At 45.1% G+C, this 17,380-nt stretch overlaps 1 protein-coding gene and 1 non-coding gene across 6 annotated transcripts; one reads left to right on the plus strand and one right to left on the minus strand.

Annotated features, from left to right (window-relative positions):
• Nucleotides 1-240: 240 nt before the first annotated feature.
• DAZAP2 (DAZ associated protein 2) lies at nt 241-4,522 on the minus strand. 5 transcript variants are annotated; one of them, XM_068970083.1, is made up of 5 exons: nt 4,435-4,522; nt 3,320-3,438; nt 2,849-2,907; nt 2,662-2,782; nt 1,483-1,743 (listed from the first exon to the last, which is right to left on the minus strand). In XM_068970083.1, the coding sequence occupies exons 1-5, from the start codon at nt 4,445-4,447 to the stop codon at nt 1,615-1,617; spliced, it is 441 nt and encodes a 146-aa protein (XP_068826184.1). In that variant the 5' UTR covers nt 4,448-4,522; the 3' UTR covers nt 1,483-1,614. The 5 variants fall into 5 exon arrangements, with proteins under 5 accessions (XP_068826182.1, XP_068826184.1, XP_068826185.1 ...); XM_068970081.1 differs by having other exon boundaries at nt 241-1,743; nt 2,739-2,907; XM_068970084.1 differs by lacking the exon at nt 2,849-2,907 and having other exon boundaries at nt 2,662-2,811.
• Nucleotides 4,523-16,476: 11,954 nt separating this feature from the next.
• On the plus strand, nt 16,477-16,549 carry TRNAR-CCU (transfer RNA arginine (anticodon CCU)). Its single transcript has one exon. It is a non-coding gene; the product is annotated as a tRNA-Arg (tRNA).
• The last annotated feature ends 831 nt before the right edge of the window (nt 16,550-17,380 follow it).

Raw genomic sequence — 17,380 nt, forward strand, 5'->3', positions numbered from 1 at the left:
AATTGTTCCCTTATTTCTAAGTTTATGTTCTGAATTCCTCTGGCCTAATAGGCTTTTAAGAATCTGAAAGCACTTAGGAAATAAAATGAAAAAAAGCTAAACATCTAGAATGGAACTCATGAAAATGGTCAAATCTTAGCCTTGTACTCCTGCATTTATTTCAAAGACTTCATTAAAAGAAAAAAACAAAACAAAACAATGACAGCAACACTTATCTGAATTCTAGGTGGGATATAAAAAACGTTATATACAGAAGAGATCTAAAAACAAGTTGAGTAAAGAATCCTTGAAGTGAGGTGTAATGCAACTTCATCACTTTATTCAAATCTTCAAAATAGTCTTTATTCTACATTTTTAGTATAAAAAATCCACAAGTTAAGTGCACCACAGTGTAGAGAGAGACATACAACGCTGAACTTCCATAACAGTCAATGGTACAGTCAAACATCACATGTACAGAACACAAATTTAGATGAACTGAAATTATAAGATAAAATAAAATAAAATCCAATTTTAGAAAACAAAAATCAAAATATTAAGGATCCCTGAAATATTCTTAACCCTAATGAGATTTCACTGGACTCAAGTCATTTAGTAGTGAGGCATTCACAATATGACCCCATTAACCCAGCTGAAGAATTCTTGGGAGCCATAAGTGGCTACATCAGACACTGACAAGAAATGGTAACCAATTTCTGATCTGCAAACTCCCCTTAATTTGGCTCCAGAGTCATCAGGCTTTTAATGCATCCTCCTCCTTGCCCCTCAAAATTATAAACAGACTGGTGTTTACGGTACAGTTTGCACTGATATCCTTTGTTAAAACAAGGTTCAGTTTTTCTGGCACCAAAACAAATTTGGGCTTGGTTCATGTCTGAAGAGAAAACCTATGAGGAGGGTCCAAAAGGCACCCTCCGCTTTTGCCTGAGGAGATGCAAAAGCAGAAGCAATGGGTCCTGTGCTTGGGGCACAGAGGGGGTTTCAGAGGATCCTTTGTGAAAGACTAGTTAAAAGATGACAAGTGGGGGGAAGTGCAAGGAGAGAAGGAAATTAGTCTGACTGGCTTTCTGTCCTGCACCATTGATTCAATGGAGATTGGTGGGAAGGAGTGGAAGACAAGGGTTGAGGGTAGGACCAGGGGCAGAGGACGGAAAGGAAAAGGCAGACAACTAATGCAGTTCGTTTATAACAAGTAATATAAATCAAAGACTTAAAGGAGATTAAAGACCAATCAGAATAATTTGGCAACTTTAATTCTTAGGAAGATCAAAGTTCCCTCCAAACCTAATTTGATGTTTTATTACTAAAAGCAAAGACCAGTATGGTACAGTATTACTCCAGAGGAATTAAAGGAAGATCCTTAGGGCTGCTTCACCCACATTCATTTTATGAATGGATACCTCCCCTACCTCAATATGCTTTAGGGAGGTACTGCTACCATTACATGGTTCCTTATTAAGTTTGAAAAGTGCCTGAAAGTTTGGGCACCAGAAAGACACCCCAACAACATGTGTCTAAACTGCAACTTCAGGTTAATATGACTAAAGCAGTTACATTGTGAGAAGTGCTGAAGGTATGTGATGTCTTTCCCGGCATAGAGATGGCCTTGGTTCTTCACCAGATGGTGTAGCCACCATCTGAGCCACCCATGAAGAAGTTTCCCTTCCGCTGAGTTACGAGGACATTGGCTCCCTGCATGACTGCCAGCTGAGCAGCATTGGGAGGGCATCCAGGGGGAGGAGGCTGAAAGGAAAAGACAAGGTTGATTGGGCAGAGGGCAGCTATGGGAGGGAAGTGGACAAAGGTGAAAAAGGACCGATCAGGAAGATGGCAGTGTGCTAACCAGTGGCATCTCAAAGAGCTATCTGGGCCACCAATCTGAGTCCAGCAGGTCTACATTCTTTGTAAGGCCAAAGATATAAACAGGAAACCCACTCATTTAAAGGATTCCGGATCCAAAATAAAGCCTATGGATACCTTCTAAGTGTGGGAAGTCCAGACTCGGCATTTTCAGTGCAGAAAATCACTCCTATTCACATCCCAAAACGGAGCGGGTACCAGGTCCAGGGACTTACATCACAGGGCCTGACAGTTTTCAAATGGCCCTGGATAATCTGAAGGCTCTACCTGATGACAGCATTTTCACTTCATCTCTAGCCTATGGTTATTGAGTAGATGGTCCTAGCAAGGACCATATGGGCTCTAATTCCCATACATAGGAGAACTAATCAAGAGACATAGCTAAAATCCCTAGTATCTCTCTAAATGCAATTTAATAGGGATTATGCATTGTTTTTTTAATCGTCATGGTTCCTAATACAATGCCATGCTGATGGCACATATAAATAAATGCTTATGGAATGAATGAGGAGTGTTACTAAACTAGTTGAACTAAGTGAACTGGAAAAGCAGCAGGCAGGACTCCTAAGACAGGAAAACTAAGGAATCTGATAAATTCTGACATCGGTGAGTACGCCAGATGTTACTGACTGGCCACGGTTCTCCTGCCCCTTTGAGTGCTTTCTGCCTGACTACTGGACGTCAGTGATTATTACACCAATACCAGCAACTATTACCCAGGGATGATGAAAGGATGACCAGTCATTTCAGAAAGTTAAAATACGTAAGGGTTGAGCTTTTTTGTGACCAAGTCATACTCACAGGAATGTTTCCAGCAGTAGCGCCAGCTCCAAATCTGGCCCCTGTATCATACCCTCCTTCCACCAGCACTGTTGAACCCGGTGGATAGATGGGACCAACTGGGTAATAAGCCATGGGGATTGTGGAACCTAAAGGTCCAACAGCCACAGACTGGGCCATGGGAAGATACAGTGAGGCGCCAGGAAATGCAGCTGACATGGTGGGGACGGTGGCAGCCCCCGGGTGCACAAAGCTCGGACGATAGAGCTAGAAGAGGCAGAAGAGAAGGCAACAAGTTACTTCATGACATTCCTATTTCAGATCTCAATTTAATGAGTCAAGTCTTAATTCTCCTTGTGCAGATTACACTCTTTGAATTACACAAGTTGCCTTTCCACTGCCACTCAATATTCTCCTGGATCACTTCCTGCTATAGCTAATGTTAGGCTCAGGGAATGCAAACTCATCTTCTTAACTTCAGCCAGTGCCAAATAACAAAACAATCAGATAATGCCTTCTCAAACCCAAAAGAAATGGCTGAACTATGTCACGTTTTAAGATGATTCATGTGAGCACTCTCTCCTGTTTGTGGAAAGTAAATAAATGTGTGGAGCCAGACTTGGCCAAGGACCGAAAACATGATCCAAGAGTATTCCATTATTAAGTTAACTGGAAGCACCTCTGAGTAGGCAGGTGGAGCATCAGTATAGGGTGGAGCCTGAGGAAGATGCAAGGTCTGAGGGTACACAGGGTTCCCAGGAGGCTGCACGGGGTAAGTTGGCTGCGTTGGATATTGACCTGGAAGACAAGGGGGGAAAAAAGCATGTTGTCTACCATACAGTCACCAAAACAAAGCAGGGCATATTGGGTAGCCTAGCTGGGATAAGCAAAAAGAGATTTCCAAACGGACTGCCCTAGAGGGCCTGATACCTGGAGCCAAGAAAATAAGCATTCTCTTTGCACCCTTAAAGCTGAAGAAGCTGGATTCTAACTGGACATCCAGTAGCGGACTGCTGTAAGGGGAAAGTCTAGCTGGGCCCAAGATCCTCTCAGAACGCAGGGCAGTTCTGGGCATCCCCTCTAGCCGGTATTTCAACGGCGTGTCCTGTTTCCCTGTCCTGCGTGGTCTCCAAAGGTCTGGTTGTAACTGACCAAGACCTCGTGAGTAACGGTGGTTGTGGTCATCGACCTCACAGGTTCCTACTCAAGGTCGACTTCCAAATGAAAAGAGTGAGTGGTGAAGTGAACGCTGAGATCGGGGAGGGGGCTGAGGGGAATGTTCTGACACAGAAACCGGGAGGCTTTCTGGCCGCCACCGAGGGTAAGGGGGAAGAGACCCTCTTCGGGCCCGACTGGCCCGCCCACCAGAGCGGCACTTCACTAATTAAGCCCGGAGGCCTGCCTGTGGTTCCGGAGCGCGGCGCCCCGCCTCTGCCAGTTCTCCATTGGCCTACCCAAATCTCGCCTCCAGCTCCCCATTTGCTCCTACACATGCCCATCACGACAAACCTTCTCCCCACCCCCCCCAACCCACCCACCCAACAGCCCCCCCCAACCCGAGCCCGCAGCTCCAAACTGCGCCACAGAGTTTAAGGGAGAAAGGGCCGTGAGGGAGCGAACGGCCGTAGTTCGGGAATGACGAAGGTGTCTGGCGCAGCCCCGGGCACTGCAGCTGGCTCAGGAGCGCGGCGCACCTCGCCCCAGGCCTGGCGTTCGGTGACCCTGGGCTCCAGGCCCGCTCTTTCCGGGCCAGCACTACTCCCCCCGGCGGCCTCAGCCACCCCCTATCCTTGCCTTTGCTGTTCATGGTGGCTGCGGGTCCGGTTCGGCTCGGCGTCGCGGACGGTTATTTTTTTCGTCCTCTTCCTGTTCGTAGTCACTTCCGTGTCACGTGACGATCTGTCCGCCTAGCGTCACCCGACGCCCGAGTGCCGCTGCCACCGGAAACCCCGCCCCTTCGCCCGGGCTCCGGTTGCCGGAGGGAGGGCCCGCGTGATCCTGTCCTCTCGCGTAGGCCCCGCCCACCGGGTCTGGTCCTCCAACCCCTAGCCTTGTCTCTCGGCTGAAGGAAAACCAAATACAGGTAATTGTCTCAAAACGGGATCTTTTTTCTCTTGAACGCTCGGAGGCAGTAACATTAAACTATTCTCTGGAACCTTTTTCCACCTACGTTCAGCACCTCAAGGTCACCTCACCTTGACAGCCTTTCTACAAGGGGCATGCATGCTTGCTAAGTCTCATCGGTCGAGTCCGACTCTGTGCGACTCTGTGGACTCTGTCCATGAGATTCTCGCCAGGCTTCCTCTGTCCATGAGATTCTCCAGGCGAGAATACTGGAGTGGGTTGCCATTTCCCATGGACCGAACCGGAAACTAACACACACACACAAGGGACATAGATTCCTACAATCTTAACCTAACTGCCTGAGATGCTTCGCAACCCTTGATCTATCACTCGTTCCCCTCACTCAAGTCTTCACTGCCTTTCTATTCTACCGATAGGCTGTCGGTATTTTATTTCTGTGTCGTTTTCTCACCGACAGGAAGGGTATGCTGTGCTGTGCCCCGCCCCACCCCGCCGCAACAGCTAGCACTAAAACGCATGTTCTTGGTACCCAAGAAGTACCCATGCCCTGGCCCTTACTTTGATACCTGTCACAGACACCTGTATGGTACCTGATAGGTATTTTCTCTGTGTATCCCTTCTCTTCTAACTTAATCGTTCTTAAGAGCAAAGATGCCATCCTTTAAAAAGGCAACAATTGCTTCCATTCTTTATTTTAAGATACCTGCTGAACGCTTGCTGTGTTCAGGTACAGAGATGGAGCTGAACAAGACAGCCCAAGGCTATTTTCTCATGGTTTACATTCTGTAGTGTAGGAAGAACATTAGAAAAGCATCTGAAAAGAAAGCTTTGAAAAGAAAAACCCTCGGTAAACATTAGAAACCTGATACATATTTGCTGTTGAATGACTTAAACCACTGAAAAGACCAGTACTCACTTCATCAGCAATCCGCTGTTTTTCTCTCCAGTGTCATATTACAGTTTGCAGAACACCATTAATATGCATGATTTTATGGAGTCATCACAGATCTTCACAACAGCCCTGTGTGGCAGGCAGGGCTTGTTTAAGCATTTCTGTTTATCAAATGAGAGATTTGCCCTAAGTCACACAGTGAACAGGTTACAAAGTCAGGTGTGTTATCTTGGTCCCCACCCCCACCCCGGTTCCCAAATCAGTGTTTTTGTTTTGTTTTGTTCTTATCCCTTTACTCTGCCTATCACAACTGCTGCTGCTGCTGCTGCTAAGTCGATTCAGTCGTGTCCAACTCTGTGTGACCCCATAGACGGCAGCCCACCAGGCTCCCCCGTCCCTGGGATTCTCCAGGCAAGAACACTGGAGTGAGTTGCCATTTCCTTCTCCAATGCATGAAAGTGAAAAGTGAAAGTGAAGTCGCTCAGTCGTGTCTGACTCTTAGCGACCCCATGGACTGCAGCCCACCAGGCTCCTCGGTCCATGGGATTTTCCAGGCAAGAGTACTGGAGTGGGGTGCCATTGCCTTCTCCAGCCTATCACAACTAAAATGCCCTAAAAGCACAATATCCAAGACTGTATTTGGAGTTCTTTTAGGTTTTTTCCCTTTCTTTAAATTCATATTATTTATTTGGTTCAGGCTGGTATTATTAGTATGATAAAGCCTCTGATATTTACCTTTTCTTGTATTTCTGACTAATCTTCTTGAAGGCAGGCACAGTGTTAGATATTCACTCATTCAACAGTTCTTTGGAGAACACTGAAAAATGCCAAGCACTGTTCTAAAAGAAAACAAAGCTCTTGCTCTCCTGAATTCACCTTCTGGTAAAGGGGCTTACTAAGTTTTTTGAGCAAAATTCACAGTAATTTAAAGTAATAAACTTTAAATCATGACCCAGTACACACACATAAATAAATATGTGTAATTATATGTAACTGGAAATTTTATGACCTGATATCTATCCTTCTGTGTACAATGCACTCTCATATTTTCTAATCTCTCATTTCCTTTTTTCAATTCTGGTTGTGATTTCACATCCTACTAACAAGTCAGGACTCACACTTTGAAAAACACTGTTTTGGGGTTGGTTTGTTTAAGTGGACTTTTAGGGTCTTGCATTTTTCTTAGCATGAAATTTGCAGTCACTAATTGGTAAATTTGAAAGAATAAGTCCTTGGAGGTCAGATCAGTCAATCTTCTCCCTTGTAACCTAACTTTTACAAGTTAGATCCTAAACCCCCCCCGAAAGCCTGAAACTGGAGAGGTCACTAATCTATACCCATCCTACCCTGTGCCCAGGGCCTCAGACAATACAGCAATGAACCTAAGAAAGGAACTGCCCTTATTTCTCTTTGGACCCTCAGTTAGGAACCCTGAAATTGTGTTGACTATAGCAACCCATGTCGGGCTTCCCTGGGGGCTCAGAGGGCAAAGCGTCTGCCTGCAATGCAGGAAACTGGGGTTTGATCCCTGGGTCAGGAAGAGCCCCTGGAGAAGGAAATGGCAACCCACTCCGGTACTCTAGCCTGGAAAATCCCATGGACGGAGAAGCCTGGTAGGCTTCATGGGGTCGCAAAGAGTCAGACACGACTGAGCAACTTCCCTTTCATAGCAACCCATGTCAATGAGAATGTAGGAGAGGGATGCTAGTTCTGGTCATCACTGTGTCACCAGCTAACTGACTTTGGTCCTCATCTTCTCTGCTGCCACTTGTTCCTTGTCATATAAGAATCAGAATCTACACCAGTGTCCTTGCAGACGCTATGCACTTTGTGTCCATAACAGACAGAGGAAACATTCAGGCAAGAGGACTGTATTTAGAGAGGTTAAATAGCTGAACTAAGTTACACTGCTACAGAGCCAGTGTTCAGTCTCAGCTTTGCTTGATTTACAAGCCTTGTTTCTAATGTTTATTAATACATTGTTTAATCTTTTTACCTTGTTTTTAATCTGTTGCCTCCCAAGGGTCTCAGTTTCATCATCTGCCAAAAAATTCACATGATTCTTGTGTCACCTCCTGCTCTAAATCTAAACTCTGTTTTGAGGAAGGAAAAAAGCAAAGAGGAGCCTGAGAAGGCAGAGGGGAAGTGGGCCAAGCTGATAATCAGATTGTAAATTCTGGTCAGGCTCTGTGTGTGTTAATCGCTCAGTCGTGTCCAACACTTTGCGACTATATGGATTGTAGCCCTGCAGGCTCCTCCGTCCATGGAATTCTCTAGGCAAGAATACTGGGGTGGATAGCCATTCCCTTCTCAAGGAGATCTTTGCAACCCAGGAATCGAACCCAGGTCTCCTGCAGTGCAGGCAGATGCTTTACCATCTGAGCCACCAGGGAAGCCCAGTCAGGCCCTATCAGGTGTTACAAGGATAAATACAAATACTTCTACTGGATGATAATCAGCCACTGCCCCAAGCCTTCTCCCCTAATACCCTCCTCTACTCCAGCCCTTCACTGAAACCCCTCCTCTGCAGACCTTTCCATAGTCTAGTGACTAAAGGGTTAACTCTTGACATCCAGGAAGGCTGCAGGATCTAGCTCCAGCTAAGGCTAACTGCCTTCAGACTGGTCAGTCTTCATCCTCCTCTACAGGATGTTAGGTATTTTTTTTGCTTAATGCTTTCAGGGACCTGGTCTCCTGAAAGCCAGGGCAGAGCCAAATGAGGTTACCACCAAAAAAAAGGAGCTGCAAACACTTGTTTTCTCTGGCAGGTGGGATTAAGGGGCATATGGCTACTTTCTTGAACAGACATCAAAAGCTTTTTTATTTTCTTCATTCTCCTGGGTCCCCCAATGAGACAAAGATACCATTCAGTCATCAAACATCCTTTCCTGAATTAATTTAACAACTGTTTATTGACGGACTTCCCTAATGCTTCAGTAGTTAGGAGTCTGCCTGCCAATGCAGGGGACACAGGTTCGACCACTGGTCTGGGAGGATTCCACATGCTATGGGACAGCTGGGCCCATGCACCACAGCTGCTGAAGCCCACACGCCTTAGAGCCTGTGCTGTGCAACAGGAGAGGCCACCACAGTGAGGGCCCACGCACATAGGCAGGAGAGTGGCTCCCACTCACTGCAGCCGGAGGAGGGTGTGAGCAGCAACAGAGACCTAGCCCAGCCAAAAGTAAATAAATTTTAAAAATTAAAAAAATAATTTTAAAAAGCCTATTTATCAAGCACCTGTTATGTGCCAGGCCCTATAATAGACTCCAGGGAAACAGTAATGAAGAAGCACACTTAGTCCCTGTCCTCATGGAACTTAGTCTACCTAATGAGAGAGAGAAAGTAAACAAAGTCAAAGTATAGTGTGATGAGTGCATTAAGGATGGTATGGGGCCTCCCCTTGTGGCTCTGCCTGCAGTACAGGAGACACAGGTTCAGTCCGTGTTCCAGGAAGATCCCATGTGCTGCGGAGCAACTAAGCCCCTGTACCACGACTATTGAGCCTGTGCTCTAGAGCCCAGGAGCCGCAGCTACTGAAGCCCTGGGGCCCTGGAGCCCGTGCTCAGCAGCAAGAGAGCCGCTGCACTGAGACGCCCAAGCACTCCAGCTAGAGAGCAGCCCTCGCCTGCAGCAGCCAGAGAAAGGCCACGCAGCAACGAAGACCCAGCACAGCCATAAATAAACAGATAGAATTATACCTGAAAACCAGCTGGACTAACAGTGAGATTAATGTCCTAGATTAGTTAACAGGGTTAATGTCAGGGATAAAAACTCCATAAAGTCAAAAGAAAAATGACAAATTAGAGAACAAATCGCAATTGCATCACAAAGGGCTGCTGCTGCTGCTAAGTCGCTTCAGTCGTGTCCGACTCTTTGCGACCCCATGATGGCAGCCCACCAGGCTCCCCCGTCCCTGGGATTCTCCAGGCAAGAACACTGGAGTGGGTTGCCATTTCCTTCTCCAATTCATGAAAGTTAAAGGGAAAGTGAAGTCGCTCAGTTGTGTCCTACCCTCAGCGACCCCATGGACTGCAGCCTAGCAGGCTCCTCCATCCATGGGACTTTCCAGGCAAGAGTACTGGAGTGGGATGCTGTTACCTTCTCCAAAGGGCTAATCCCCCTAAATATTAATAACTCCTAGAGATCAATAAGTATATGACCAACCATCAGAAAAAGAAGCCGGGAGCAGAAGGAGTTAGATGAACGTAGTCAAAATGTACAAGGATGTAACATACAACACGATACAGATAATTAACACTGCTGTAATTGTAAATGAAAGTTCTTAAGATAGTAAATCCTGAGTTCTAATCACAAAATTTTTTTCTATTTCTTTAATTTTGTATCTATGTGAGATGGATTTCACTAACTAAACCTATTGTGGTGATCATTTCATGATGTTTGTAAGTCGAATCATTTTGTTGTATACCTTAAATTTACATAGTTGTTGTTTAGTCACTAAGTCACGTCTGACTCATTGTGACCCTATGGATGTAGCCCACCAGGTTCCTCTGTCCATGGGATTTCCCAGGAAAGAATACTGAAATGGGTTGCCATTTCCTTCTCCAGGGGATCTTCCCGGTCCAGAGATTGAACTCAAATCTCCTTTATTGGCAGGTGGATTCTTTACCACTGAGCCACCAGACAAGCCCAAACTTACATAGTGCTGTATGTCAGTTATGTCTCCATAAAACTGGAAAAAAAATTTTTTTAATTAAAAAGTTTTTTAAATAGCAAGTGATTTTTACAGACAGTCCACAGAAAAGGAAATATGAATGGCTTCTCAGTTCAGTTCAGTCGCTCAGTCGTGTCCAGCTCTTTGCGACCCCGTGGACTGCAGCATGCCAGGCCTCCCTGTCCATCACCAGCTCCTGGAGTTTACTCAAACTTATGTCCATTGAGCTGGTGATACCATCCAACCATCTCATCCTCTGTCCATCCTTTTCTCCTCCCACCTTCAATTTTTCCTAGCATCAGGATCTTTTCAAATGATTCAGCTCTTCAAATCAGATGGCCAAAGTATGGGAATTTCAGCTTCAGCATCAGTCCTTCCAATGAATATTCAGGACTGATTTCCTTTAGGTTGGACTGGTGGGATCCCTTCGAAGTCCAAAAGACTCTCAAGAGTCTTCTCCAACACCACAGTTCCAAAGCATCAATTCTCAGCTTTCTTTATAGTCCAACTCTTACATCCATACATGACTGCAGGAAAAACCATAGCATTGACTAGACCGACCTTTGTTGGCAAAGTAATGTCTCTGCTTTTTAATACATTGTCTAGGTTGGTCATAACTTTCCTTCCAAGGAGTAAGCATCTTTTAATTTCATGGCTGCAGTCACCATCTGCAGTGATTTTGGAGCCCCCAAAAATGAAGTCAGCCACTGTTTCCCCATCTATTTGGCATGAAGTGATGGGACCAGATGCCATGATCTTAGTTTTCTGAATGTTGAGCTTTAAGCCAACTTTTTCACTCTTCTCTTTCACTTTCATCAAGAGGCTCTTTAGTTCTTCTTCACTTTTTGCCATAAGGGTGGCATCATCTGCATATCTGAGGTTAGTGATATTTCTCCCAGCAATCTTGATTCCAGTGTGTGCTTCCTGCAGCCCAGCGTTTCTCATGATGTACTCTGCATAGAAGTTAAATAAGCAGGGTGACAATATACAGCCTTGACATACTCCTTTTCCTATTTGGAACCAGTCTGTTGTTTCATGTCCAGTTCTAACTGTTGCTTCCTGACCTGCATACAGATTTCTCAAGAGAAATCAGGTCAGGTGGTCTGGTATTCCCATATGTTTCAGAATTTTCCACAGTTTATTGTGATCCACACAGTCAAAGGCTTTGGCATAGTCAATAAAGCAGAAATAGATGTTTTTCTGGAACCCTCTTGCTTTTTCGATGAATGGCTTCTAAATATATGAAAAGATGTTCAGCCTCATTCTTAAGAAGGCAGATTAAAACCACACAGATACTACCATCAGACTGGCAAAAATCCAGACATTTACAAACTTTAATTGTGAGGCTGTGGATAGGCAGACACTCTTTAATTTATTGATGGTGGGAGCACTATTCCTATAGGGTTAATTTGGCAAATGTCAAATTTTATAATCCCCACTTCTAAGAATGGTTCCTACAGATACCTTTGCATTCATGAGAAACACTGTGTATATAAGGCTTTTTACTGCAGCATTGTTTGTAAAGCAAAAGATTAGAAATAACCTATATATGTCCATCAGTAGGGAAATGGTAAATTAAATCTTAGTACATCCATATAATTAAACACTGCATGGCTGTAACAAAGAATGAGAAAGCTCTCCAAAATATTTTTTAAATGAAAACAAGGCTAGGTTCAGAATCATGCTTAGCATGGAGTCTTCTGTGTAAAAGAGTGGGAAAACCATATTCGTTAGTATTTGAGTAAAGAAATTCTGAAAGATTACACATGATACCTATAAAAGTGGTAACTGAGTCAGGTTGGGGACAGAGATGGGAGTGACTTTTCACTGTATACCTTAAAAAACATTTTAAAAAATTTTGAAACGTGAATGCTTACCAGTTCAAAAACTTAAAACAATGTTGGCACACCTATTAAAATGGTTAACATTAAAAAGACTGACTGGACTTCCCTGATGGTACAGTGGATAAGAAGCTGCCTGCCAATGCAGGGGACACGGGTTCAATCCCTGGTCCCCACATGCCACAGAGCAGCTAAGCCCGTGTGCCACAAATACTGAAGCCTGCATGCTCTAGGTTCCTGGAGCGGCAACTACTGAAACCTGTGCCCCTACAGCCTGTGCGCCACAGCAAGAGAAGCCACTGCAATGAGAAGCCCGGGCACCGCAACTGAAAAGTAGCCTCCACTGTCCATACCTAGAGAAAGCCTTTGCACAGCAATGAAGATCCATCATAACCAAAAATAAAGTAACAATAATAATCAAAAAAGACTGACTATTTCAAGCCTTGGAGAGTATGTGGAGCTACTAGAATTCTCACACACTGCTGATAAGAGTGTAAATGGTACAACCACTTTGAAAACAGTATGGCAGGATTTTAAAAGTTATACTTAGTGGGTGATCAGTCCTTTCACTCCTATTAACCCAAGAGAAACGAAAGAATGTGGGCACACAAAGGCTTGCCCATGACTATTACGGCTTTATTTGTAACAGCCAGAAACTGGAAACAACACAAATATCCATCAACAGGTCAGTGGATAAATACATTGTGGTATTAAGGAATGAACTGTGTATCCATGCAACATCAGTTCAGTTCAGTTGCTCAGTCTTGTCCGACTCTTTGCAATCCCATGAATCACAGCATGCCAGGCCTCCCTGTTCATCACCAACTCCCAGAGTTTACCCAAACCCATGTCCATCAAGTCGATGATACCATCCAACCATCTCATCCTCTGTCGTCCCCTTCTCCTCTGGCCCTCAGTCTTTCCCAGCATCAGGGTCTTTTCCAATGAGTCAGCTCTTTGCATCAGGTGGCCAAAGTACTGGAGTTTCAGCTTCAACATCAGTCCTTCCAATGAACACCCAGGACTGATCTCCTTTAGGATGGACTGGTTGGATCTCCTTGCAGTCCAAGGGACTCTCAAGAGTCTTCTGCAACACCACAGTTCAAAAGCATCAGTTCTTCAGTGCTCAGCTTTCTTTATAGTCCAACTCTCACATCCATACTTGACTACTGGAAAAACCATATAAGCTCAATTATGTTGAAGGAAAGAAATCAGACAAGAGTGCATACTAAAGGGTGCCATTTATGTAAAATTTTGGAGAATTTACAAACCATAGTGATAAAGAACAAATCAATGATTGCCAGTATAAAGGGAAAGGGAGGGACAGGAGAGAAGAGGTGGACTTTGGGAAGCTTTGAGGAGTGATAGATATGTTCACTGTTTTGATTGTGGTGATAGTCTTCTTGGGAATGTCAAAATTTATCAGCTTGTACATCTTAAGCATATGCAGTTTATCGTATGTTGTGTGTACGTGCTTAGTCGCTCACCTGTCCGACTCTTTGTGACCCCATGGACTGCAGCCCGACAGGCTCCTCTGCTCATGGGATTCTCCAGGTAAGAATACTGGAGTTGGTGGCCATTTCCTACTCCAGGGGATCTTCCCAACCCAGGGATCGAACCCAAGTCTCCTGCATTGGCAGAAAGATTTTTTTTTAACCACTGAGCCACCTGGGAAGCCCTTATTGTGTCAATTATGCCTTAATAAAGGTGTTTTTAATTTTTTTTTTTTTGGTGATACCCCTCTCTTTTTATTATTTTTTTGGCCACAGTGTGTGGCCTGTGGGATCTTAATTCCCCGACCAGGGATTGAACCCATGCCCCTGCACTGGAAGATAGAGTCTTAACCACTGGACCACAGGGGAATTTCCAATAAAGGTGTTTAAAAAAAAAAAGTTAATGTTGGGAGGATTTCTTTGGTGGTCTGGTAGTTAAGGATCTGCCTTCCAATGCAGAGGATGTGGGTTTGATCCTTTGTCAGGGAACTAAGATCTCACAACTAAGCCTGTACACCACAACTAGAGAGAAGCCTGAGCATTGCAAGGAGAGGTCCTGTGAGCCGCAGCTAACACTCAACGCTGCCAAATAAATAAAAATTGTAAACTATTTATTTATTTTCGGCTGCGCTGGGTCTTCTTTGCTGTCTGCGGGCTTTGTCTTGTTGCAGAGAGTAGGGGCTTCTCTCTAGCTGTGCCTAGTCTTCTCATTGTGCTGTCTTCTCTTGTTGACTCACACAGGCTCTAGAGTGTGGGGTCAGTCGTGGTGCAGGGGCCCAGTTGCCTTAGAGCACGTGGAATCTTCCCAGACCAGGAATGGAACCCATGTCCTCTGCTTTCGCAAGCAGAATCTTAACCACTGGACCACCAAGGAAGTCCAATAAGTGTTTTTAAAAAATAAATTTTTAAATTGTTGGGATGAAGAAGAGAGAATAGCCAAGAATGATGGCTAATGAACTCTTGTAGTGTGTTTGGGCAAGAGAGATGCTGAGAGGGAAATTATAGAACTCAGTAAGCACTACAGTAGAGATGGATAAACTGCCCTCCGAGGGTTCAGAGATTGACGCACCTCTTCCTGAAGTTTCTCCTGTGTGTGTGTTAAGTCACTTCAGTTGTGTCTGACTCTTTGTGAACCTATGGATTGTAAGCGACCAGGCAAGATTACTGGAGTGGGTTGCCGTGCCCTCCTCCAGGGAATGTTCCCAACTCAGGGATCGAACCAGAGTCTCTTTTGGCTCCTGCATTGCAGGTGGGTTTACCACTGAGCCACCAGGGAAGCCCCGAAGGTTCTCCTAGTCCCAGTAAATTAGGCTGACTAGAGCTCTGTTGCGCTATGCTGGGACTTCATTGCTTTTGCTCAGGCTTTCTCTAGTTGCAGCAAGCAGGTGCTGCTCTTCCTTGTGATGTGTGGGCTTCTCATCGCAGAAGCTTCTCTTGTTGTGGAGCACAGGCTCCAGGCATGCAGGCTTCAGTAGCTGCGGCACATGGGCTCTAGAATGTGGGCTCAGCAGTTGTGGTGCAAAGGCCTAGCTGCTCCAGAACAGGTGGAATCTTCCTGGACCAGAGATCGAACCAGTTTCCCCTGCACCTTCAGGCGGATTCTTATCCTCTGTGCCACCGGGAAGTCCCTGATTAGAGCTTTTTAATGTACCTTTATTGAACATCTACTCTGTGTTGGACTCTTCATTTCTATTAACAGAAAACAAAACACCTCCTATTTCTCAGCCCAGAGAGGGAGGGTGGAAGAATCCAGTCAGGCTCTGAAGCAACCTTTTCAAAGCTTTGGCTGGTCTTTGTGTAACTAACTAAGGGAACAAAGATTACAAGATACATGACTCAGGAATGGATCCTCTTTTCTTATTGCTGGCGAGCCTTTGTAGGAGAGGCAGTAACACTGCTCTGCATAATAATGTCAAGGCTTAACTCCACTGTAGCTGGGGAGCCTAGTAAATCCTGGGACAGCTTCTTTTCTTTTGGTGTTCTGAGCAGTTTTTATCCCTGTGAAATCCCGAACCACTTGTATGAGAATCACTTAGTGTTTATTAAAAATACAGCATAGTAGGGTGATTCTACCACATGACATTTGCTTGTTTGAGGGTTAAGCTTTCATTTTATTCTTCAAGGTGTGTGTGTGTTGTGTGTGTGTGCTCCAAAAGTTATTTTCCAAAGGGTACTCAGAAAAAATAGAGCCTCATCTCCATCTCCATCTGCCCAAGAGACTGGAAGGGGTCTGGACTTGGGGTGCCAACCTTCCTTGGATAAATTTTCTGGGTGGATTGTGTGCTAAAGCTCATAGCGCCCACTCCATCCCTCACCCTCATTTAGGGAAATGTATTTCTGAATAGGGGCTCCCAGGTGGTGCTAGTGGTAAAGAATCCACCTGTAACGCAGGAGACTCGGGTTCGATCCCTGGGTTGGGAAGATCCCCTGGAGGAGGAAATGACAACCCACTCCAGTATTCTTGTTTAGGAAATCCCATGAACAGAGGAGCCCGACGGGCTACTGTCCATGGGGTCGAACAGAGTTGGACACCACTAAGCGACTGCGCACGCACACACTTCTGAGTAAAAGTAAGGAAGCAGAGGGAGGAAGGGCTTGGGCCCTCCCAGAAAGGAATGGAAGTTTGAAGGAGGAGTTCTAGGGAGGAAAACTGGCCTGAGGACAGGGAGTCAGATTAGGGTTTGGGGTCCAGGCATGCAAAATCTGACCCGCTCATAAAAACTGAACTTCTTATCTGGTTTTCATTTGAATTACACAGAAAGTTAAAATAAAAAATTTAATGCTCTTATTCATTGGAATTCTCTTTAGCTTTTTTCCCAACTCTTCAATAAAGAACAACCTTGAGGGACTTCCCTGGTGATCCAGTGGCTAAGACTCTGCACTCCTAATGCAGGGGGCCCAGGTTCCATCCCTGGTCAGGGAACTAGATCCCACATCCCCCAACTAAAGATCCCTCGTGCTGCAACTAAGATCTGACACAGCCAAATAAATACTTTTCTTTAAAAAAAGAGCAACCATATTCAGTCATGCTGGGGAGAACTCACAGCGGTGCCCCACTGTGACTACAGCTGCATTTCATCCAGAGGAACCACACCAGGCAACTAGCAGCCAGGTGAGTGACGCAGGACAGATGGAAACAGAGGACCAAGCGAAAGACTTGGGGGCACAGGCAAACGACAAGCCTTGCCTTCCATTCCATTTCCCCAAATAAATATACAGATCCCACGGGGTATTTTGTTCTAGGATCCACACCCCCTTCACAGATACCAAAATCCAAGACTGCTCAGATCCCTTATATAAAATGGTATTTGCCTAAAACCTCTGCACATTCTCCTGTATAACTTGAAATCATCTCTAGATTTCTTATAATACCTCAGTTCTGTCACTCAGTCATGTTCGTCTGACTCTTTTTGACCCTATAGACTGTAGCCCACCAGGCTCCTCCATCCACGGATTTTCCAGGCAAGAATACTGGAGCTGGTTGCCATTTCTTTCTCCATACAATGTAAATGCTATGTAAGTTGCACAGTTTTAAATACTACGTAATTGTAGATACTATGTACAAAGTTTGATTTGCAGCAAATTCACCTTCTGGTTTTGGGGACTTTCTGGAATTTATTTTCCAGATATTTTCAATCCTTGGTAAATTGAATCCTCTGATGCAATACCCATGGATAGTGGATGGCCAGCTGTGCCGGAGAGAAGGAGCCTTTAAAATAGAGGAAAGTGCGGACACTTGGGTTTCATATACATC

Source organism: Capricornis sumatraensis, chromosome 4, assembly GCF_032405125.1.
Source record: "Capricornis sumatraensis isolate serow.1 chromosome 4, serow.2, whole genome shotgun sequence".
Lineage (NCBI taxonomy): Eukaryota > Metazoa > Chordata > Mammalia > Artiodactyla > Bovidae > Capricornis > Capricornis sumatraensis.